The sequence below is a fragment of the Bubalus bubalis genome, chromosome 20 (genome assembly GCF_019923935.1).
Source record: "Bubalus bubalis isolate 160015118507 breed Murrah chromosome 20, NDDB_SH_1, whole genome shotgun sequence".
Taxonomy (NCBI): Eukaryota; Metazoa; Chordata; class Mammalia; order Artiodactyla; family Bovidae; genus Bubalus; species Bubalus bubalis.
Genome location: NC_059176.1, coordinates 37,168,991 through 37,192,751, shown reverse-complemented (window position 1 = coordinate 37,192,751; position 23,761 = coordinate 37,168,991). Strand labels below are relative to the sequence as shown.

Sequence of the window (23,761 nt, the reverse complement as noted above, 5' to 3'; positions counted from 1 at the left end):
GGAAGGTTTCTGCTGGTCTCTGCCCTTCCAACAGGGTTTCCCTAGTGGCTCAAAGGTAAAGAACCCCTCTGTCAATGGAGGAGACACGGGTTCAATCCCTGGGTGGGAAGATCCCCTGGAGAAGGAAATGGCACCCCACTCCAGTATATTGAAATGGAAAATGGCACCCCACTCCTAGGCAGTCCCATCGACAGAGGAGCCTGGCAGGCTACAGTCCATGGGGTCACAAAGAGTCGGACACAACTGAGGGACTAGATGACAAACCCTTCCAACGAGAGGACCAAGAGTGCTTCTTTTCAAAGGCAGAGCAAGCAGCAAGTGTTCCAACAAGTCGTCTGTCCCTGTAGTCAGAGATAGATCTGAGACAAAGCATCCTCAGACGGTCTTTCACGAGTTGCCGAGGAGCCACCACTCTCTGGTCCTTTCCCTTCAGAGGGTCTCCCAGGGTCGTGGGCAATGGAGACAGATTCAAGGTCCCAGAGAAGAGCCCAGGCCCTGGGAGCAGGTTGAAGTCCTCAGGAGAAAAGCAGCAGGAATGTGGTCTGAGCTCTGGGGGGATGTGGGAGGGCGGGGAAGGGGCAGGATGAAGGGAGGGGCGTCTGGGACCTGAGCACAGCTGCACTGGGGGTGGAGGGCCCCAGCCAGCCTCTGGCAGCTCAGCAGCATCACCTCTCTGCCATTCTCCACATCTGTAGCATCTGAACCAGGAATTAGGACAAGAGGGGAGATTCCCTCCCCCCCACGCTGCTGTCCCTGGACCACCCCTCCCCACGATGCCCTTCACATCTCAACATCCACCCTCCTAGGGCTTCCCCTACTCTCAGAAGTTTTGGGAAGGAAACCTGGAATCCTGGTAGGTCACTGCAGGAAGGGCCCCCAGAGGATCCGGGGGGACTAAGAGGGCAAGAGGCTTGTCTAGAGTCTTGCACAGCAGGCAGCCATGCGTGCGTGTTAAGTCACTTCATTCTGACTCTTCGCGACCTTATGGACTGTAGCCCACCAGGCTCCTCTGTCCATGGGGATTCTTCAGGCAAGAATTCTGGAGTGGGTTGCCATTTCCTACTCCAGGGGATCTTTCCAACCCAGAGTTCGAACCTGTGTCTCATGTCTCCTGCATTGGGTAGACCAGAACCCTGAGCACAGCCAGCTCCTCTTGCCACATTGAAAGCCTCCCCTTCATGGAAGGTAGCCAGGACCTATAAGTAGCAGCTCTGCAGAGATCCCTCTGTACCCGGAGCTCAAAGTCCTGGCTCCAGCTTCCTTTTCAAGCCTGGCCTCTCCAATCCACCCCACGCCAGCCTCACCCAGGGGCCCTGCCAAGGGCGTCTCCATGCCACGCCCCACTCTTTGGTCTGCCTCTCTCTGGAGTTCAAGGCTGCATCCTCGGGGCCCTGATATCTGGGGCCAGCCTCCACCCAGAGCAGCCAGTTTCCCTGGGAGTGTAAGCTGAGATGAAGGTGACGGACCCGCCAGGCAGGATCTGGCTCGGCTCAGGTTCCCCCAAGAGGCCTGACGACGCCCTCTCTGTTCACGTGGCCCAGCCTGCCCTGCCCCCAGCGAGCTGGCACAGGCCGATACTGCTCTTGCTCCTTCAAGCCTGGGCTGGACAGTGGGCTTGCACCCAGGCATTGTGCCAGCGGCTCTGCCAGGACCTGGGAGAGGGTCTTTGACTGGCATACCATCCTCAGAGTCCATTCTAAATGTGGGGCCTCAGTTTATTAGGTAAATCCCTTGCAGATTTCAGATAAGCACCCCCAACTTAAGGAGGTTGCTACCCACTTTACAAAATAACTCACCATTCCTTCATTTAAGTAGCTGAGTCCTCCCAGGCACTGAGAATAGTAGCCAGCCTGCGTACAAGCACTCAGGAATGTCCGGGAGCCTCTGACCCTGTTAGACACACACACACAAACACACACACACACACAATGTGGGCTTGTGCTCAGAGCTGTGCACTTTCAGACTTTCAGAAACACAACCCAGAGATACATACTTGCCTATGTACCCCCTACACACACACACAAACACACACAGGTACACAAACTCCAGAGTTGAGTGCCCCTTGCCTATAGTCCTCCCACAGTCCCAGAAGCTGGCCATGTGGGACCCGGGACATGCAGCCCATCACCAGGTCCGAACTCACTTCCGCACAGTGGGGAAGTGACCCCACTTTGGGAAAGATGGTGGAAAGGGGTGTGGGGAGCAGGGTAGGGCTTGCCAGAAGGGCCCAGGTCACCAGCTTGGAAGAAGCCTTGCCCACCACCCTCAGTGGTTTAGTCTCTTAGATGCTAAAAAAAGGGGGGGCTTCCTTTGAGCCCCTCTCCTCATTCTAGGAGCTGGCCCTTTAAGTCGAGTTGCTGGGGCGGCTGTAGAACCCACAGAGCTGGAACCATTGTCCTCCAATAGGAAGCAAGAGAAATGGTCCTCCTTCCCCACAACCAATCTCTCCTGACCAATGGGAACTGCCAAGGGTGTTAGTATCTTCCTCTGGGCCCTGAAGATTCCAGATCTTAAAGGGCTGGAGGTACCTGGGCAGCAACGCCTCCCCCCAACTTCTCAGGTTGGGTCTGCTGTTCCTGGCTGGCACATGTGAGGGAGCCCTGGCAAGTGAGTGGAACCAAGATGGGGGAACCAGACATGCTGGACTCCTCTCTCTGCAGCCCCCGTGCCATCCTAGGTCCTCTCATAGTTAATGTCATCCCTGGGTAATCACCGCTGGGATTAGTCAGACATTGGCAAGGGCATTTGGTGCCAAAAATCCTGTGGGAGATGCAAACAGAAATATACCCAGCCCTTCCTGAAGAGCCCCAGACATGCTAGTGAGTAACTACCACACCACGTGTGCCCTAACCTGGTGGCGTGAGCTGGCTGGTGCGGGGAAGCCCAGAGCGGGAGGGCCTCCGGCTCTGGCTGCTTTGTTTCTCCTTACAGAGCGCCGGGTCTTTCCATGGCAGGAGCAGGCACTCAGTGCTAATGCCAAGCATGCCCAGCCCACCTCCTGCTCACATGTCCATGCTCAGTGCAGTGAGGTACAGTATTTAACTGACGGCTGAGTCGTCATAAAAGGTGCCAGCTCCTCTGAGAGGCCCCTGTGGCCACCAGGATAACTGGTGGGTTGTACTGTGTTCTTTCACACTTCAGATGTCCTGGGAGTCCCTAAAGACAGAAGCAGCCCTTGCTTAAATCAACCAGTGGCCCAGAAGTGACTTTTCTACCTTAAGAGAGCTCCCCTGGCCCCCAATCTAGGAACTACCAGCTCAGGTAGCCCTTAGCCTGGAGCTAAACCTGAGGCTTCCTTCTGAAGCTTTGTGAGGCCATGAAGGGCTCAGGTGTCAGTCCTGAAGTCCAAATTAGCTAGGTTGTCTAAGTCCTTGAAGCAGGGGAGGGTGAGGCCGGCAGGGAGGTCAGATCCAGTGAAGAGAGTAGGCAAGGAGTTGCCCACTCCCACCCTTACCTCCCAGCGACAGACAGGTGCCTGGACAGTGCAGCAGCTCTGCGCACCAAGCCGGCTGCGATCTAGCCTGTCCTTCCCTCCCTGGCCCCTCCCCACCTGCAGAGGGAGGGACAAAGAAGGGAGGTGTCCAGCTAGGGTTACTGGTCAGCGCATCGGGTCTCCTCCAGGGCAGGGCACAGCAGTCAGGAGAAGAGGGAAGAAGCCGCTGGCCCGGCTACCTCCCAGCCTGATCAGGAAGAGGTGCTGGGCCTCCCCAGAACTCTCCATCCCGTAGAGGGTGGGGAGCAGGAGGGGCTGGACGGAGGCTTCCAGGCTAACTCTTCTGCCCCCCCAAAATAAACGCTGACTCTGACCTCCAGCCTGTGTGCTGCCCTGCTGCTGGGACTGTCTTTGAAGCACCCAGGTCCCCTCCCCTCCCAGGTCTCAGAGGCCCCCAGCCTGGGAGAAGATCCCAGCCTTGCAGCCCCTTCCTGCAGAAGGTTCAACGCTGTGTGCTTCCTCGGGGCAGGGTCATGCCAGCCCAATGCTAGGCATGCAGAGATGGTCAAGAAACATCTATTGCCAGAATACAGCCCCTCCCCACAGACCCAGAGGTCTCACACACCAGTCCCACCCAGACCTCCTTTCCCAGCTCCCCTCATCCCCCAGGAGAGCTGATGAGGCTCCCCGCTGCTGCTCCTCCGGCTCCCGCCTCCCCTCTCGAGCCCAGGCAGATCTCAGGTTTCTAAGGGGCAGGTTTGACTCTCTCCCTCCCAGACTCTTCTCTGTCCCTCCATACCCGAACCATGGCTCCCTCCCACCCAGACACCTGGGGTCTATCTGCTCAGAATCTCATGGGCAGAACACTTTGACCAAGTTAAATGTGGAAGCCCAACAGAGAGAGTCAAAATGAATTACACAGGGCAGGAGGGGGGAGACAAACTAGAACCCCTACCACTCAGGATCCCCTGCTACTCCAACCCCTTGACAGAACCTTCCTGGCCCAGCTGGTCTAACCACTGCCGGACTGCCTGCATTCATCTTGGGGGCTCAGAGTCCCAACCTTACAGGAGTGCCTTGCCACAGTCACACAGCAATCCGCTGGCAGAGCTGGGCCTCCTCGAGTCTCCAAACCCCTCCAGATGCCAAGGATGCCTCTCCCAGCAGTGGGATTCCTGGTTCCCACAAAGGCAGCAGAGCAAACGCAGGTGGGCCAGGGCTGCCAGCCATGCTGACCAGGGCAGAGACCGCCAAGAACCAGAAAGCGGCAGGGGGAACCCTGTTGGGTCTTGTTGAGGAAGGTGGAGCCTGTTGTAAAGGGCTGTTGAGCAAGCAGACAGGTGGGCGAGGCTGGCAGAGCCTGGGCACTCCTGGAAGGCGGTGACTCAGGCCGGAAAGGCCCCTTCTGAGTCAACCCGGCTAAAAGGTTGCCTTGTGAGCATGTCACCTGCAAAGATGGCTGGGGCAAGGTCTGAGGACTCCGAGAAGGTTCCAGGCCTCAGGACCTTCGCCCTTCTGCCCCACGGTCTGCCCTGAGGACCTCAGAGTCTGGGGGCAGAATCCACGAACTGAAGGAGGGAGGGCAGAGGTGGTGACTGTGCCCGCCCAGTGAACTTGTACAAGTCCACCCACCTGTTGTAACTCGTGATGGGATCATTGACACCGGAGAGGACAGAGCCAGCTGGGAGGAGCAGGCCGCCCGCTCTCTGCCTAGAGCCCCACTCCTTCATTTCTGCCCCATCTCTTATCCCTTCCAGCATCTGTGCAACGTGTGCAGCCAGAGGCCCCGGCCAGCTCCCGCTCCTCTGCCTGAGTTAGGACCTGGCAGAGCAACTGACCAAGGCTTTGTTTCAAAGGGTCATGGCTGTTGCAAAGCTCTTAGAAGAGCCCCGGACACGCAGTGAACACTCAGTACGTGTGTAAACAGTCAGTGAATGTCGACGCCGTGATGAGTCGCTGTTGTAACAGCAGTTGTTGAACCGCCTGGCGTGGATCTGGCATGTTGTAGGCGCTTCCAGGTTGGTGTTGCTGTGATCTTTGTAATCTATGACAGCTGTCACAGTGCCTGGTGCACAGTAGGTGCTGAACAAATGTTCAGTCTTCCTGGAAGGCCAGATGCATGCATCCCCCCCTGAAGAAGATGGACGTGGGAGCATGTGCTTTGCTGGGCTGGGGCAGGGAGAGTGAGGTGTGCAGCAAGGGGCCAGGTTCTGGGTAGGAGAAGCCAGCAGCCCCACTCTGACCTCCCGCCTCCCCATTGAGTCAGAGGACTTACCTGAGGTTAAGTAGGAGTATTAAGAGGGAGGAAGATGATGCAGAGCTTGAGCGAGGAGGAGACAGGCCCTGGAGCAGACAGAGCTCTGGGAGGAGGCTGAGAGACGCTCCTGTGGAAGCCAGGTCTGAGCAGAAGCTGCCCCCAAGAGTAAGCCCGGTGCTGGACTGGAAGCACTCCTTCCCACTGCCCGTGACCCCAGGGTCCACCCCTTATGACGCAGAACCAGGGTAGGAAGTTGGGGGCTCTGAGACCTGGACCAGAGCTCTGCACCCAGTCACCCCCAGTGTAAGTGGCCCTGCTTGCCCAATTATCCAGGAGTCACCCGAGGAGCCTGAAGAGTAGGTCAGGTTGGGACACCACCACCCTCATACATATGTACCCCACACCCCACCCAGCCGAGGCCAACAGGGCAGGGTTCCAGTGCCAGGGAGGGAAGGAGGCTGCCCGCTCGGCCGGCTAGGACAGCACAGCCTCGCTAACCAGAGAGGAACAGGGAGGGGCTCTCTGCTCTGGCCTTGAACCCAGCCCTCTAAAGCGGGGGCGGGGTTGGGGTGGGGGCAGTGGATAGGATCTGATCCCTCCCACCCATTCGCACCCACACTTTGCTTAGGAAGAGGGAACGGCTCCCCAGAGCAAGTCACTGGCTCCTAGGGGGTGTGGGAGATGACATCAGGGGAGAAGCATGCATTCAGCCACCAGCCGCTGTGGCAACACACACGTGTGTGCACACACACACAATTTAAGGGACTGCCACATGCAGCTGTGCACGCAGACATGTGCCGATTCACTCCCTGACAGCAGCCGACCTGTGCAAACCAGAACCCACACACACCTTCTCCCCAGAGACCCGAGACACAGCCATGTAGACATTCTGGGTCACCGGCTATGAGCCAGGCACCATGCTGGGCACGACAGAGTGACCCCAGGTCCCCTGGAGGCTATCTTCTAACAAACAGATACATTTAACATCTAACTTGCAGAGGAGATTGTGTGACATCTTGAGTTTTCTGGAAGCAACAAACGTGGGGAGTAAGATACCGGCCCAGGGTTGATAATTGTTGGAGCTCAGGCATGGACACACAGCAATCCATGATACTGTATTAGCTTCTCTATTTTGCATATGCTGGAAACTTTCCAAAATAAAAAGTTAAATACATGTACATATATAATTGGCAATTGATAATAAGTAAAATGAAGAGGGGAAAAGGCAGGGTAAAGATACAAAGCACTAGAACTAAGAAGTCAAGGAAGGCTTCTCCAAGGAGGTGACGTTTTAAGCAAAGACCTGAATTAACTGAGGTTCAAACCACACAGACATTTGGGAGGAAGAACAATTATCAACCCTGGGCCAGTGTCTCACTCCCAGCACCCGTTGCTTCCAGCAAACTCTAGATATCACACAGCCTCCTCTACAAGTACTTAAAAGTGCCCAAGTTAGATGCGAAATACAGCTTTTTGTTAGAAGGCAGAAAAAAAACATTCCAGACAGAGGAGACCCACAAATGCAAAGGTCCTGAGGTATAACAAGCTTGAGAACTAGCAGCTCAGCAGGTCTGGAATTCTGTGGCCAAAATACACAGGATTCCACAGTGAGATCAAAGGGGCCCTGTGGCTGTGATAAGAGTTAGGAATCTCTCTTAAGAACAGCAGGATGCCCTGGAGGTCAAAAGCATGGGACAGATGTGATTTGATTTATAATATGGTCTTAAAAAGCACTCTGGAGACTTCCGTGATGATCCAGTAACTGTTAAGAATCTGCCTCCCAATGCAGGGGACACGGGTTCAATCCCTGGTCAGGGAACTGAGATCCCATGTGCCGAGGGGCAACTAAGCCCACAAACTACAACTGGAGTATTTGTAGTAGCCGCAAGGAGGTGCCCACATGCGGCAGCTACACATATATACACCCAACACAGCCAAACAAATAAATATTAAAAAAAAAAAAAGCTCACCCTGGCTCCTGTTAGATCTTTGGGAGGAGGAGACAACAGAAGTGTTTGGAGACTACTCAGTAGTCTGGGCAAGCATGGCACTGGCTTGGGACTCTTGGTGAGATGGTGAGACAGATCCAGTGTGGGATCTCTTTTGAGGAACTTTGCTCACGGGTGGATGTGAAGCGAGAAAAAGAGGAGCTAAGCACAATTCCCTGATAGCTCAGTTGGTAAAGAATCTGCCTGCAACGCAGGAGACCCTGGTTCAATTCCTGGGTCAGGAAGATCCCCTGGAGATGGGAGAGGCTACCCACTCCAGTATTCTTGGGCTTCCCCTGTGGCTTAGTTGGTAAAGAATCTGCCTGCAATGTGGGAGACCTGGGTTCGATCCCTGGGTTGGGAAGATCCCCTGGAAAAGGGAAAGGCTACCCACTCCAGTATTCTGGCCTGGATAGTCCATGGGGTTGCAAAGAGTCGGACACCCCTGAGCGACTTTTACGTTCACTTTCAAGCATGATTCCGAAGCAGGACCTGAGCTTGGAAGTGAGGGCTGGGGACACAGTGGGGAGCATGTGTAGCCGGTTGACTACAGGCACAGAGCACCCCGGTGGGGACCTCACACCTAGCGTCAGCCCCCCAGCAAGCACACAGGGGGATGCACACACTCTGGGACACCAGGCACAAAGCCCTAAAACCACCCCTGCGTGCCCCATACAGAAGCCCCAGGACTACAGCCCCTGTGCTCTCCAGCTCAGCCTCAGCACCCACAGGGTCCCCAGTCCTAGCATTTCCTTACCAACTCTCACCACCACCTCCCATGTCGGCCCCTTGAGCAAGGAGACTCCTGACTCACTTTCTTCCTGGACACCAGAACCCAGCCCCCCACCCCCAGCCTCATCTGTCCAGTCGCCTCCAGATCGTGCTCCCATACCCCACCCTAAGGCAGATTCTTTTACCACCTGAGCCATCAGAGAAACCCACAGAAAATTATCGCTCAATATTTGCTTAGCACTCACTGTGGGCCAAGCCCTCTGCCCTTCCTTGAAGGCGCATGGTCACCTCCACCAATCCCCACCACCTCCCCACTGATTCCCCTTGATTCCTAGCACTCCTGCACTCGCTCTACCACAGGACAGTTGCCCACCTACCCCAGCCCACCAACCAGCCTGCCAGCCTTGGAAGGGCACCTGGTGCCGTGGGAAGGGCACGGCTGTGTCCACGCAGAAGTCAGTCCTGCCTGCCACCAAGCAGCTGCGCCGTCTCACACAGGTGACTCGTTGCCTCTGAGTCTCCGTCTGCTGGAGAAATCCAGAAGTGGTTCTCACCTTCCAGAGCATGGTGAGCAAGGAGACAGTTCCCGGGAATACTGAGGCTGATGCCCACCACGGAGCAGCACGTTGGCGGCCATTCAGTGGCCGCTGTTGTGCACTCGGGCCCAGCCCTGACATCCACCCACTGGGTGGCCTCAGAGGGCTCGTCCAATCAGTTTCTCACTCATGTAGTGGGGTAATGGTATTCCTGGTCCTGCCTGTCTCTAGGGCTGCTCGGCGGCTGGTAATCCCAGCTTCTCCTTACTGGGCCGTTGGCTATGTGCAGGCACTGTCCTGCTGACGTGTTTGGCTCATAAATCCCCCCTAACAGCCATCTGGAATTCCTGTTATAAATGGAGAAGCGGAAGCATGGCAGCATTAAGTAACATCCTGACGACAAGCAGGTGTAGAGTGGTTTGTACTCAGGCTCAGCCACGTCGGTCCTGCCTCTGAGTGGTGGAGGGAAAGAGGCTTTGTGTCTGAGGGGCAGCAGGGTTGTCTGCTGGAGCCTCATGCTACCCTCACCCAGAGCACGCCTTCCAATGGCAGCCAAGGGACTAAGTCAGCCCAGAAGAGGCCTCAGGTACCTCCAGGCACCAGCCAGCCCCCAGCTCCTACCTTGGGCATCAGTCATTTGCCTCCCCACCAGAGGTAGCCCAGACCCTGGGTATCACTCACACCAGCTCTGCTACTCTGCACCTCCCTCACTGGGCCCTATTTCCCGGTCTATGAAATGATGTTGATTATCTCTTGCATATTGGGTGGTTGTGAAACACTGGCCATCCATTGTCCACCACACTACCCCTTGCCCAGGGGATGGTGGATGCCCCAGATGTTGGGAGATCCAGACGCAGTGGGGACTTGAACCCCTTCCCAGGCAGAACCAGACTAAGACAAAGGGTTGCACAGGGTCTGTAAGCAGCTTCCCAGAGTGCCTCGTGCTTGAATGTGCGGTGGAGGCTGTGGAATGGTTTTCCAGCCCCTTGAGGTTCCCTGAGGCCCACGAGGTACAGGGACAATTGAAGGAACCTGGAGTGCCCCAAACTGAAAAAGGGCCAGACCCACAGAGGCTTAAGGATGGGATCAAAGGAGGAGGTGGTGGGAAGGCAGGAGACTGGGGAAGATGAGCCAAAGGTCCAGCGCTAACCTGGGACCACGGTGGGCACACAGGCCCAGTGCCAGGGTCCAGGGGCTCTGCAAGACCCACAGCAATGTTTGTAGCCAGGTAGACAAAAAGTAGCAAAACACCAAAAAGCAAAAGAAAATAAAGACAAAATCAAAATGAATAAAATTTAATTAAATATCTACACGACAACACATTGTCAAGTAATTAACTGAACCCAACTCAAGTAAGTATATATAAATGACCTTTAATGAGGAATGCAGGCAAAATTTCACACGAGTGATAGGATCAGGGATTCAGCTTCTAAAATTCAAAGTGCCAGGGGCCTGCCTAGAGTCTTCAAATATGCCAACCCCAAAACTTACATGCCTCCCTGGGGAAAGGAGGGTCCCAAGATTGATTTCAGATTACTTTTCTATTGGGTGGGTTAAGGAGAAAGCAAAAGGGAAATTCAGGTCATTACAGAAAAGTGAAGTGATGTTCCTCGCACATGTTCATTTGTAAACGGAGACCCTGAGTTACTGCAGACCTCGCTGTGCGATGCCACCCTCAGTCTCTTCATCCCTGGGGGGCTGGCGGGACTTGCCCCAGCCTCAGAGCCCCCGCACATTTCAGCAGTTACTTTACCAGCCTCCCATTCTTTCACACCTCTGGAGCTAAGATCTGCCAACCCCTCTGGAGTTAATCAAGGTGACTTTAGGGAATGAGGCCAGAGAGCTGGGTTCAAGTCTATCCCCACCCCTGACCCACTGTGTGATCCTAGCCAGGTCACATACTCTCTCGGGCCAAGCCTCAGTCTCTTCGTCTGTGGAATGGCATAACTGCCTACCAGGGCTGCCATGTGGACCAAGGAGGACGCAACCATGTGAGACACTGCTTTTAAACAGACTAGACTGCACTGGAGTTTGACTAACCAAACAAAACCAAAGGAAAAAAGCTTTGCCAAAGCCCGGAGCAGGGTTTCACAATCAGCCCTTCTGAGCTATATCTGGGGGAGGTGAATTTTTATGCTTCCTCATGGTCTTTTTGCCAAGGCCTCACCATCTCCTCTTGCCCCAAGCAGCAGAGAGAGGGATCAGAGCTGCAGTGGTGGGGAAGCAGGTTGGGGTGGGTTGGGGTGGGTGAGGGAGCCAAGCCGGCTTGGCTCCTGGAGGCCTGAGTCAGCGGGCGGGCAGGCAGGGCGGGCCCAGTCCTTGCAGGCTTGGGGAGGAGATGGTGCAGGAATGTTCCTCCCGCCCAGGCCTGGGACTTGCCCACCACATCCTGGCTCTTAGACACGAGATGCCTGGAGCTTTGTTGAGTGGGTTCAGCCAGGGGCCTTCAGAGGCAGTCTGGCCCCAGGGACTGCCCAGGAGTGGCCAAGGCCAGGCCACAGAGCCTACTGGGAACTGGTCTCTGACCAGAGCATACCCCATCCCCACTGGGTGATATAGCCAGGTTTCCCGTCTGTGCAACGAGGAACTGAACTTGGTGGTGTCAGATAATGAAGGATCCGGACTGGTTCCCCCAGGAGGTGATGCAGGCCGACTCTAAGAGCATCTATGTGTGTGACACCTTCGCTATGTGCACGTGTGACTTTGTGACCACGCATGGCTTGAGTGTGTGTGCCACTGGGTGAGTCCTGTGTGCACAGGACTATGGTGGGGCTATGAGGGACAGAGTGACTGAGAGAGACACCGTGCATGTGGGTGTGAGCAAGTGTGGACGTGGCTGGGAATGTGTGGCTGCTGCACTGTGGCTAGGAGTACAGGTGTGTCAGCATGTGACCATGCATGCGTGTGTGTGTGGAGCCAGGTGTGACCTGTGTGCCCATGGGCAGGCTGTGTGGCTGTATCTGCTTTGGGTTGGGCAACTGTGTCTGTGACCAGACCTGGCTCTGCTACAGCCGTGGCCCAGCAGTGGCCCCATGGTCCATGGCCCTCCTGTGCCCAGGAAGCAATAGGGTGCAGGATCACAGAGCCATCCCCATTCTCCAACCCCCATTTGAGGCCACAAAGCAGACTCCTTCCCTGGGCTGGGCCAAGACAGGCTCAGGGTCCCCTGCCCCCCACCTCCAGGTCCTGGTAGCTGCCCAGGGCAGAAAGAGAGGCCTTGTTTTCCACCCTCCTCCCAAGGGAGGAAACTAGAGGCAGCTGGGCCCAGCTCAGTCTGGAACATCTGCCTGGCGTGTGACTGAGGCCGGCCAGTAGCCCCAGCCACCACCAGACCGGGCCCCCACGCACACTGGTCCCCCGGCTCTTGCTGAAAGAGGCTAGCCAACCCAAATCAATCTCAAATTCCCCCAGCACCCCGATCCTCACAGAGAGAAGGGCTGTGACATCCCCGCTTCCACCACACAGACGTCCGTCCCAGCCTAGAGACCTCAGAGGCTTGGCCCGTCCTTCCCTTCCCTTACCTCACATCTCAATACTTTTCCTACGTGCAGCCCCTCCTGAGAAATGTGTCAGACTAAGCCCCCTCACCCTGAGGACGGAAGGTGTGGGAGGTGGTCACCCCTCTCAAGAGACACAAGAGGCGACACTATTCCCAGGGCAGGAAGCATGAACAGGGGACTCTCCAGGCACTGGTGTTAAGAGCATTCCCATCACTCAACACAGACGAGCCCTGGGAAGACCACCCCCTCACGCCCGCCTCTCCCCATGGTCAGAGAGCTCACTGCAGAAGGCTGCCTAGAGGTTGAAGTGAGAAGAGGTTAAGGGTGGGAAAGGCCTCAGATGGGCTGGAAAATGAAAGGAGGACAGGGAGGAGAGAGGGGAAAATTCCACAGAAAGTCCCAAATCTGACCTAATTTTGACCCAGGGCCAGGGGCCCATTCCAGAAGTTCCTCTGAGGACACTCTGCCCCAATCAGGGAGCCTCTGCTGCCTCTACCCGCTGTACCTGCCGCCCCTTATTCCATCTCACTGCCGTGAGCTCCTGCAGCCCCTGGCCCAGCCAAAGCCTCCCCTGATGCCCGGACCCCAGCCTCCCTCCCTCCACCCAGTCTCCACTGCCCCCAAGAGAACCTTGACCCTCCAGCCCTCCTCTTTCCTGTGTGCAGATTCCTGTCCATCCTGCCTAGGATACATCCAAGGGCACAGCTTGGGGGTCCACCTCAGTTTCCAACCAGGAAGCCACTGCAGGTCTGGGCACCCTGGACTGGATGGCCCAGGGAAGGACACAGGGTCTGAGTCCCACCCCCTCTGCTGGACTGGGCTTTCCTGGGGGCAAGGCTGGGATATGCCCTCCTGGAGATGAACCCCCTGTCTAGACTGTCCCTTCCTCATGTGACCCTCAGTCCTGGATCACAGAGCAGCAGGGCCAAACCCCTGGCAGGAGTCCACCCGTTTGAGAAAAGAGGAGAGTGAGGTCTCAAAAGGGTGTGCATTGAGCTGGGGTCCATGGCCACCCAGAGGCCCCCAGCTAGCCCTGACCACCAGCACTGCCCTCCCCCCACCAACTTTTGAGGTTCTGGAGTGAATGCTGTGCCCATCACGACCTCAGAATCTGGTCCAGCTGCTCCCAGGAACAACTAGGGCTCCACCCTTCCCTCCACCCTCATCCCCCCGCCCCGGGATCCAAATAAGGAGTCATACTTTTGTTATCTTAATTGGAAAAGGTTTATCAAGAAAACAAGAAAGAATGAAGATTGAAGCAGCAGCAGCCAGAAATAGCCATGACCTCCTGGGAAGGCCAGCAGTGACATCTGTCAGTTTCTGACCATACCCCGACCTGGGGGTATGGGAAGAGCCCCCTTGAGGATGTAAACGTGAGTGGGAGACAGCACAATCCTACCAGGACCTGGATGGCATCACAGTGAGCCTGGTGATGGGCAGGTGGGCCCGGGATCCCTGGGGCGACGGGTAAGCTGGCCCCTGGGAGCTGGAGGTCCAAGCCTGCCAGGAGTGTGAGAGCGATGGCTGGTGAACTCAAATACCCAGTAACCTGCGGGTGTCCCCTCCAGGCAGGTACCACCAAAATCCTGGGGTCTGTGGCTTGTCTCAGCACCTTGAGCCCAGGGCAAAGATGCTGCATGGTCCCCTAGCCAGGGGGTGAGGGGGCTCAGCTGGTGAAGGGGGAGTCGGGAGGGAGTTGACCTGCAGCCCCTCCTGTGGGGTGGGGGGGAGCGGGGCAGGGCCAGGGCCATGGGAGCCAGGCAGATCCCTACCCTCTGTCACACAAGGGGACACACCAAGGGGGCACCAAACTTGCTGGGGAAAGACAAAGGAGAGGAGAAGAGGTGTTTCTAGGCCTCCACAGCTTGTCTAGGCTGTACTCTGAATGCCTTCCCCGTCCACTGTCCCCACTTACTGTCTGGCAGTTCCTTGTCATCTTTCAAGACACACCGGTCACATGTCACCTGCTCCATGGAGTTATCCCTGACCGGCAGAACGAGTGGTCCCTTCAGCGAGCTTCCAGAAGCCCATTCCTTACCATCGATCATTCTGTATTGCCCCCACCTGTTTCTGCGTCTGACCCCCACCTCAACTGGGGACAAGAGCAGGCGTGTCGCAGCCCTGGATGCCCAGTGTCTGACCGCAGCAGGCCCGTGTGTCTACTGAACGAATGAGGGGGAAGTGGCCAGGTGGGCATGTGCTATAGGCTCCAGGGGAAGCTAAGACCCTGGCCTGGCCTCAAGTGACTGACCAGCAGCCCAGGCCTGGGCCTGGAGGGCTCCTGGCCCTGTTCCCATCCCTGCTGTGCCCCCAGCTCTAAGGGGTGGGGGACTTTCCCAGGGATATTCATGACTCCTCCAAAGGCCACCCCCAACTCCCCGCCCTCCAGGCACTGCTGGTGTGGGAAGGCCCTGGGGGCGGGGCGAGGGCCTGGGCCAGCGGTCAGAGGCTGTCATACATGCGCAGCGTCTTCTCCAGCTGCTGGCCGACCCGCTGGTAGAACAGGATCTGCTGGCGCAGGTAGTTCTGCATCATGTGCTTGAAGTCGAGCTCGCGGCGCTGGTGGAAGTGGTTCATCTCGGCCTGCAGGGCAAAGCCCACCACGCGGCAGCGCCGGCGAATGCCATCAGCCTCCTCCTGTGCCATGCGGCCCTCGTCACTCATGCGCTGGCTCTCCTTCACCTTGGCGAAGGCGCCTGGCACAGGCAGAGCGGAGGTCAAGGGCGGTTAGGGCTCCGGTCTCTCCCATTCGCTCCCTAACCCCGCCCTGAGACCCTTCGAGGGCAGACAGTACCCTCATCGGCTCAACTCGGGCCTCCCTCCTGGACTCCAGACCCACGGTCCAGCCACTTGATGTCTCCACAGGGATGTTCCCCGAACCCTCACCTTCAGCATGTCCTAAGCCAGACGTACCATCTTCCCTCCAAACATGAGGCACTGCCAGCGGCGTACACCTGACTGGTCACAGCCCTGTTAGCTGTACTGACTTCTATGACCAGGCTGTCCCCATCCACCAGAGGCCTCATCAGCCCTCATGCTGGTTCCCCATTCAGCTCAGATATCACCTTCTCCAGGAAGCCTTCTGGGCAGTCCCACTGCATCAGGCGCCTCGCCTGCTCCCAGGTGTCCTGGGCTTCCCTCTACCACAGCTCTTACCTCTCTGTGGTTTTTCTGACTGCGTCCCTCCAGGTATGAGCTCAATGTCTCTAGCACCTAGAACAAAGCCTAGCCTGTGCAGATTCTGACATGTGTCTGCTAAACAGATTCAATCTCACTGGACTGCTGCAACAGGCCCCCCACGGGTCTCCCCACTTCAGTCCCAACCTCTGAGAGGTTCTCCATAGCACCTGAAGAGCAGCCAAGCTGGCACCCATAGCTCCGGGTCTCCCCTGGCTTCCTTCTGGCCTGCAGAGCAAGGTCCCCCGTTCTCCTGGCCTGGGAGGTCCTCTGGGAGTTGACCCCTGCACCTGTTCCGCACTGACCCCATATTCATCAAACGCACCCTTTCTCTCCTACCTCCCTATCTCTGCCTCCCGATCCTTATGCATAATTCAAGGCTCTGATCAGGTGCCACTCCCACATGGAGCATCCTCCCTGCCCCCATCACACTGCTGATTCTAAAACAGAGACCACCTGGAGCTTTCCTTTGTGTGAGTCTCTCACATATAGGCTCTGCTCCCTCCTCACCCCAGTCCCCAGGCCATTGTCATAACCAGGTGACAGACGGGGAGCCAGGGGATGAACCTGCAGAAGAGACCCAATTTGGAAGAACCTGAGTGAATCAACAGGCTATTGGTGAAAGGATTTCAGTTCTGAATTAACGGGCACTTGACTGATTCTGCGCTGAAGCCAGTGGGCAGTTGCTGAGCCGGGGAGGAAGTCTGCCTGTGCCTGGCAGGCACTCCTCACAGGGCTGTAGGGAATCCACAGTGTGAAGAAGAGTGTGGAGGTGGGCAGGCTTGGCACAGAGGACAGCATGCTCCCGGAGCGCTTCAAAAGCACCCACCGCACGTGAGTAACAGGCTTGTTTTTAATGCTTCTCACCTCTTCCTTAAGGGGGAGCCTCTCAGGGACCTTTGAAACATAATCTGTTTACTCTCAAGTTGTTGGATGCATTCAGGATGCATTTACTGAACATTTACTATGTGCTGGAAATAACCCTGCCTTTCGGAGGAGCACTACCCACAGAAGACAGCAAGTGTGTGGCTAATCGGCAAATAGTGGCATTTCGGGCAAACCAACTCACATTTGCAACACTTCCAGGACTGCCAACACAGCACCCAAAAGAACTCCGCAGTGCCCAGCTCCCAGCCCGCTCAGCCCTTTCAGCACCTTCCTTGAACCACCTCTTCTTGCCTCTTGTTCCATCCTTATTGATTCATTCAGATTCTTCCAAATTGGGTTCCTTCCCTAGGTTGATCACCCAGACCTGGGCAGAAGGAGAGGGATTGACCGTGGGACCAAGATGAGACCCCCCCTGAGAGGCTTCAGAACTAGAGCAGCCTTAGAGGACAGCTGTCCAGCCCCTACCCCCAGGGCCACCTTCACCTCCACCACCACGCCAGTACTCTTCAGAGGAAACTCAGGCCCTGGTGGGAAAGGACTTGTCCAGGGGCTCCCGGCCTCCTTCATGCTCACAAAGTGCGGGATATCTGGCCCTGAGGGAGCCCTGCAGAGTGGGGAGTGGACACCACTTCTACTGCAGGGGGCCCAGGCCAAGTCCTCCAGGCACATACATGAGGCGTCCAGACAATGGACTCAGGAATTTGAGAAGCTCCCAAGAGGTAGAAAGAACCAGAAGAAGAAAGGTAGAAAATAGCTGGACAAAGAAACTAGAGTTAGGCTTCAGCAAAAGAAACATATCAGCCTGGATTCCACGTTCCTGAGAAAGTCTGGGTGCGGTGGGGACGGACCTGCATTTAAGAAGCTATTTAAGGCCTTAAATAGCCCATGGCCTTGGGCTTCCCTGGTGGCTCAAATGGTAAAGAATCCACCTGCAATGCAGGAGACCTAGGTTCGATCCCTGGGTTGGGAAGATCCCCTGGAGAAGGGAATGGTTATCCACTCCAGTATTCTTGCCTGGAGAATCCCATGGACAGAGGAGTCTGGTGGGTTACAAAGTCCATGGGGTCACAAAGTGTCAGACCTGACTGAGCAAGTAAGCACAAGCCCATGGCCTTAGAGGAAGGAAATCGAGGCCCAGATATAGGAATGAATCTATTGCAATTGCTAGGTATCCACACACAGGCAGGGAGCCAGGGATCGGGGGCAAAGGCTCTGGGGGCCAGAGAAGGCCCCACCCTGCTCTCTGTCACCCTCCACCCTGTGACTCAGATGTGGGACTGGTACCAGCTAACACTAACGCACCCCAGAGACAAACCGGGAGTCAGGGCTTGGGCCAGTCCCCCCTCACCCCACCACATTCCACCTAGGACTCACCCTGAGAGCTGAGGGCCCCGGGCACCTCCTGCCCTGGCAGTTGTCCTATACACCGGATGCCAGAAACAAGGACAGGAAGGTTGGAGTTTCAGATCCCCAGGGTCTCAGGCATATTCCCTAAACTCCCCCTGAATCCACCTTGTCCCTACCCTAGGTTGAGGGCAGGAGGTCTGGGTCCTAGTCCACTGTGTCACCTCCAACAAGGACTGCAGGTCTCCCACTGTCAAACAGGACAGGCTGGACTACATATGACGCTGCTGACAGCGGCTCAGGGCAGTATAGCACTTTGGAGTTTCCACATCAGTAAAATGGGATCATGATGGTCCTCGCCCTCTAGTTAGAGCAGAGGTTTAATTGAACTAATATGTTTAAAGTACTTGGGATGGAGCTCCAGGAGCTCCAGGATAAAAGCTCCAGATGCTATGTGCAGCTAGGTGCAAACTGCTTTTCAGTCACAGCCAAGACCCAGCTGGTGGTGGCTCGGGGCCATACGATTCTCTGTTCATGGGAACCTAGGAGGGGAGGCAGAAGGAGAGCTTGGTGATGGCTCAGAGCACAGAGGCTAGACCCACCTATTCCCCCAGGGTAGAACTTGGTCCTGCAAGGGCCACTTTGCCTTGGCCAACCTGTGAGCACCGTGACCCCTCCATGCATGCTGTGTGGTCCAGGGCCTGCCTTCTGGAGGAACTCCGTCCATCCTCCACAGAGGATGCCGGCTGAGTTGGTGCAAGAGCACCCAACTCCCTCCCTAGTCCTTCCCCTTCTGGCTCGTCTACCCCAGGCACACACCCCTTAGGGAGCCCCCTCTCCCATCTGTCTGGCACAGTGGCTACAACCTGGCTGTGGAGTTAGAGACACTGGGGCTCCAATCCTGCTCTGATGATCAGCCCACCTCACTGCCCCTCATCGGAGAATGGGGGGACCCACGCTGACCTCCGTGGTTTGTGACGAGTCTTAGGACAGAGTCCTGCCCTGGCTGGCTCTCAGGCAGGGGCCCTGGACAGTCACCGTTTCCCCTTGCTGTCCCAGATTAACTATTATCAAGGCTCTCTTTTCCCCCCACAAGATTGCCCTGGTTTGGATGATAAATCACATGGTTACCCTTCTCCCTTTAGGAGAAACCCCTGGACTGAGCTCCAGGGACTGGGCTGGTGGGCAGGCAAGGCTGGTGGGCTTCACCTCTGCACCAAATGGGTTCCATGGCCCATTTTCCTAAGCTTTCTCAGGGGAGCAAATTCAATCAGGGTCACCTCAAAGACAACATTTGTCCAAATTCTGGTCTCCTAAACCCTACCAGGCCTCCCGTCTCCTTCCTTCCAAAGCCTCTCCCACATGCTCACCATGCTTTAGAAAGTGTATGAACAGGCTGACAGCATCCTGGGCACCCAGGGCCCAACTTTCCTGCTCCTCCCTCTGTGAAAGGTCTCTATCCACAGGGCCACCATGGGACTTCTTCTCCCCATAGCAGGCTGTGGCTCCCCAAAGCCTGCCCAACTCTGTCTCAGCCAGAGTCCAGCCCCACTCCCTAACCACTGTAGTACCTGCCCCACACAGGGCTGGGAGTGGTGATACAGAGCCTAGAAAGTGGAATAGTAAGCCCCAAAGCCCTTGGCCAAATGGGGAGGGGTCCTCTGGGTAAGGGAAGGTGGATGTGGCATCTGTCTGAGGTTGAATACATCACCCCCCAGAGGACCACTGACCCCTCATCTTAGCCTCCAGTGGAAACTCAGAAGTGGCCCTCTCAGCTCTGTGCCCCTGATCCAGGGCCAGAAAGGCCAAACTGCGTTTATCCCTCCTGCTCTAATGGGAGCCTGGGAGCCCTGAGTCCAGGGTTGCCTTCCTGCCCCTAGCTCTGCCCTGGGTGGAGGGTCCCCAGCCACGCATGTGAGCAGCTGTTTCATCACTGCCCCTGCTCACCTTTCTCCTGCTGCCCACACAGGAACACGCCATCCGAGGAGCTGGTTGAACCAGCTTTCCCAGCCCTAGTGCGGCAGTGAGCATGGCTCTACTTAAGGCGACACTTGCCCCAGTGGGCCAGCTGGCCCCAGCCACCACCCCTGCCCTGTTCCTGCCCAGAACTCAGAGCCGAAACTAAGGCATCGTTCCGTCCTCGACCAGACCCTCCCCAGGACTCTCTTCCCCACCCCACCCCCACTGAAGGCCTGAGAGCTCATAGTGTCCACTCTGTGTTACAGACTGAGGAACTAATGCCCAGAGAGAGAAGGCACTGCCCAGGGACACACAGCAAATTGGGGGCAGAGCCAGGACCAGAACTCAGGTCATGTCTCCTGAAACTGAAAGAAGGGAAGGAGGAAGAGAGGAATGTAGAGAAGGAAAAAAAAAAGCAGAGAGGAGAAGGAGGAAGAAGAGACAGTAAGGGGAGAAAAGAGTCTGGAAGCTGGAGAAGTTCTAGAAGTTAACTTCCTAAAGATGGTTGGATGGCATCACTGACTCAATGGACATGAGTTCTGAGCAAATTCCGGGAGATAGAGAAGGACAGGCAAGCCCGGCGTGCTGTAGTCCATGGGGCTGCAAAGAATCGGACACGACTTCGTGACTGAACAACAACAACAAAAGGAAAACAAGGCTGGTTTACGACCAGCGACCAGGGTAGGGCGGTGATGTTTGCTGTCCCCGAGGCTCAGTGCAGAGCCGGCTTCCTGGCCCCGCCCAGAGGAAAACTCTCCACCAAGCCAGGCCTGACCTCAGGGCTCAGGGGCCTGGGAGCCAGCCCCACGCCCTGCAGACGTTCTTCCTGAGTTACCAAGCAGCCCTGGGGAGGACCACACCTCCCTCCTGCCCTGCCTGTAGTCCACAAGACTCAGCCACCTGCCGGTCAGCTCCTGACTCAGTGCTCAGGCAAGAAGAGAAGCCAGGCTCAGGAAGGGGGAATCGGATGGACCATGTGGGCAGTGCCCTGGACCCCCGGTTTCTCCTTCAGCCCAGTCCGGGTGCCCCTCGGTGACCCGGCTATGAGTCACTTCCCTGGCAGTTCCTTGACAGCCCCACAGCAACAGGGACCCATCCTGTCCCTCCCCTAGGGAGGAGACCGTGAGAACTGAACACACGGCTGAGCTTGGGAGGTGGCCAAAATGCATGTGTCCTTGGGGAGGTGCAAAAGGAAGGGACAGTCCCAGCTAGGCCATGGACTCCTTGTGCAGCCACCCTTGTGTGGACACAGCTTCTTCATCTGCAAAATGGGGAGAGCCAACCCTCCTGAACACAGATAGGGAGGAAGCTCACAGATAGGATGTACAGCCATGAGAACAGTCTCTGAAGTTGCAAAGGCAGGGAGGTGAGCTGCTGACAAGCGGGAAGATAGGTTACACTCTGTGCTCTCGTTATCTGGGTCTGTGTCCATGTCCCCCACAAGCCTGTGGGCTCCTCAAGGGCAAGGGCTGGGCCCTGGTCAGCTCTGTGTTTCCAGAACCCAGTCTAATAACTTGGAGGACTCGATGTATAATGGGTAAATGAGTAAATGAGACAGAAACAGAGAAAATGAATGAATGAATGAATGAATGAGTGAGTGAGTGAGTGAGTGAATGAACAGACAAGAAGGTAAACAGTGAACTCCATGAGGAAAGGGACCAGCCCTGCCCATAAATATCCCTGTACCTAGAATAGCACCTGTCATCTGCTAGGTGCTCAACACCCTTGCTGAATGAACGGATGAGACAGAGACCGAAAGACTAGCTGAGCCGCTCTGCTCCATCTAGGCCATCCTCATAGGCCCTGTGCCCTGCAGAGCGCAGACGCTGTCAGGGTCTCCAGCCCACACTGGCTCTTACCTTTCTGCAGGTGAATGATGTCGGGGAAGTTGGAGAGCAGTCCCTGGTAGAGAGACAGTGTGTCAAGCATCCGGAAGAGGTCATTCTTGGGCTGCTCAGCGAACATTTCACCAACCATTTCATAGGTTCGGCCCGTGTGAGAGATGGCGCTGTTGAGGGCCTCGGAGCTGAAGGGGGGGTCCATCTGGAAGGCATGGCTGATGGCCTGGAAGGCATTGCCCAGCTTCTGGAATTCCTTGCGGAAGCCCCCCACATGCTTGCGCACCAGCTCTGAAGCCACCGTGCTGAGCTGCAGGACACTGTCGTCCATCTTCTTGCTGAAGGCTTTGAAGGTGTCCACGCGGTCCTCCACGTCCTGCAGGTCCTGGTGCTCTGTGGGGATCTGGAAGGTGAGCAGGAAGCTGGCGCCCACCATCTCATCCTTCTCAGCCCGGCGTTTGCCCATCTTCCACTGCTTGTCATCCAGGCAGCTGAGGAAATGCTGGAAACCCTCATACTGGGACAGCACAGGGTGGCTGGTCATGTGGTCCATCCAGAGGATGAGCCGCCGCTTCCGCTTCTCAATAAAGTCCTCCTCAAAGCGACCTGTGGCCTGCTTCTCTGGGAGGTGGGGCACCGAAATGACAGTGAATTTGTGCAGCAGGCGGTTGTAGAGCCAATCGAAGTGTTTGTAGCGCCGGTAGACAGGTGAGCTGGCGTGGGTGGGTGTGAGCTTGTAGGAGATGTAGCTTTTGATGCCCTTGAATTTGGTCTGTTTGGTTGGGTCCTCCACGGAGCATGAAAATGGATGGGGGTTGGCCTTCCACTGGGGGCCGTGGGGGCCCATTTCAATGGAGTATGTCTCAGCGATCTTGGCCATCATGGGCACGTCACCCAGGATGAAGGCCTCCACGCCAGAACGCACGAAGCACGAGAAGCGGTTGAGGTTGCGCCCCACCACGCTGCCTCTCTTGGCAGATGCCAGGCTGTCCTGCCGCTCCAGGGGTGGCTTGGGCCGGAAGGCCATGTGTTGGCTGGGGTAGGCACCAGGGTAGGAGAGGTTGAGCGGAGGGTGCCCATTGGTGCCCAGCCCACCGGCCCGTGGCTCCTCCACCACCGTGCATCCGTCATCCCAGTCATCCCAGTCATCGTCATCGTCCTCCTCGAAACTACCCTGGTTTGACAGAAAGCCACTGCCGCCGCCACTTCTGGAAGTGCTGGAGCTGTCATACAAGCTCACCTGGGTGCCCAGAGAGCCTGCGGGGCTGCCGGGGTAGTTGGCATGGTTGGAGCCGGTGTCAGAACGGAGGATCTCCACGTAAGAGGCAGGGAAGAGCCCAGTCTCCCCACGGCTGTTCTGGCCCTGCAGCCAGCCATCCAGCGAGGTCTCACTGAAGATGACCAGGTCCTCGTCCTGCCAGATGCTGATCTCCTCCTTGTTCTCGCTGCGGAAGTCATAGAGGGCTCGCCCTTTGAGTGCCATGTCTGGGCCAGTGGTAGAGACGATGAGGAGAGTCCCGCCCAGAACTGAGGACACTTGTTAGGGTGTCCGAGGATGCACGAGCAACTCAAGGCTGGCCACAGCCCTCAGTCTCTCAGCCCTTACTGTGGGGTCTGAGCACCCACAGAAGGTATCCAGCCTCCCTCTCTTCAAAGCAATGTCCACGGCCCAGAATCGGCCCTACCAGGTCTGCCCGCACATGCCTGTGAGCCGGGACGGCTCATGTCCCTGGTCTTCCTCCCTTCCTTCCGCAGCCCCTGCAGGGGACAGTCTCTCCTCCTCCCACTCCTAGAAGAAAAGTCAAGTGACTCGGAGAAAACCAGCCCTGAGCAGGCAAGAATTCGACACTCTCCGCTGGAACAATGTTCTAAAATAGAAGAGAATCACTCGGAAACCACCGTCCCAGAAACTCCGGCAGCTCTGGCTCCCAGCTCCTTCTGGCTCCTCCAGCCTGGGCCTCGGGAGGCTCTCACATTCCTCTGCAGATCTCCTTCCTCCTTCCTCCTCCTCTTCCTGGGCCACTGGGTTTTCAAAAATCCAGAAAATCCAAGAGGGGCAAGGAGAAAAGCGGCAGCCTCCTGAATCGAATCCAGGGGTGGATGTGTCCG

General features: G+C 56.5%; 1 protein-coding gene across 18 annotated transcripts; it reads right to left on the bottom strand.

Moving 5' to 3' along the window:
- Positions 1-268: 268 nt before the first annotated feature.
- Positions 269-23,464, bottom strand: SNX33 (sorting nexin 33). Of its 18 annotated transcripts, none has more exons than XR_006547087.2 (5): positions 21,674-23,464; positions 8,827-8,937; positions 4,497-5,817; positions 1,797-1,890; positions 269-514 (listed from the first exon to the last, which is right to left on the bottom strand). XR_006547087.2 is itself a non-coding variant. In XM_025271207.3 (3 exons), exons 1-2 carry the CDS (start codon positions 23,133-23,135, stop codon positions 8,867-8,869), a joined length of 1,533 nt encoding a protein of 510 aa, XP_025126992.1. In that variant the 5' UTR covers positions 23,136-23,464; the 3' UTR covers positions 269-1,890; positions 8,827-8,866. The 18 variants fall into 18 exon arrangements, 4 of the variants coding, with proteins under 4 accessions (XP_025126992.1, XP_044789081.1, XP_044789082.1 ...); XR_006547085.2 differs by having other exon boundaries at positions 269-698; positions 4,502-5,817; XR_006547086.2 differs by having other exon boundaries at positions 269-698; positions 5,709-5,817.
- Between the last annotated feature and the right edge of the window lie 297 nt (positions 23,465-23,761).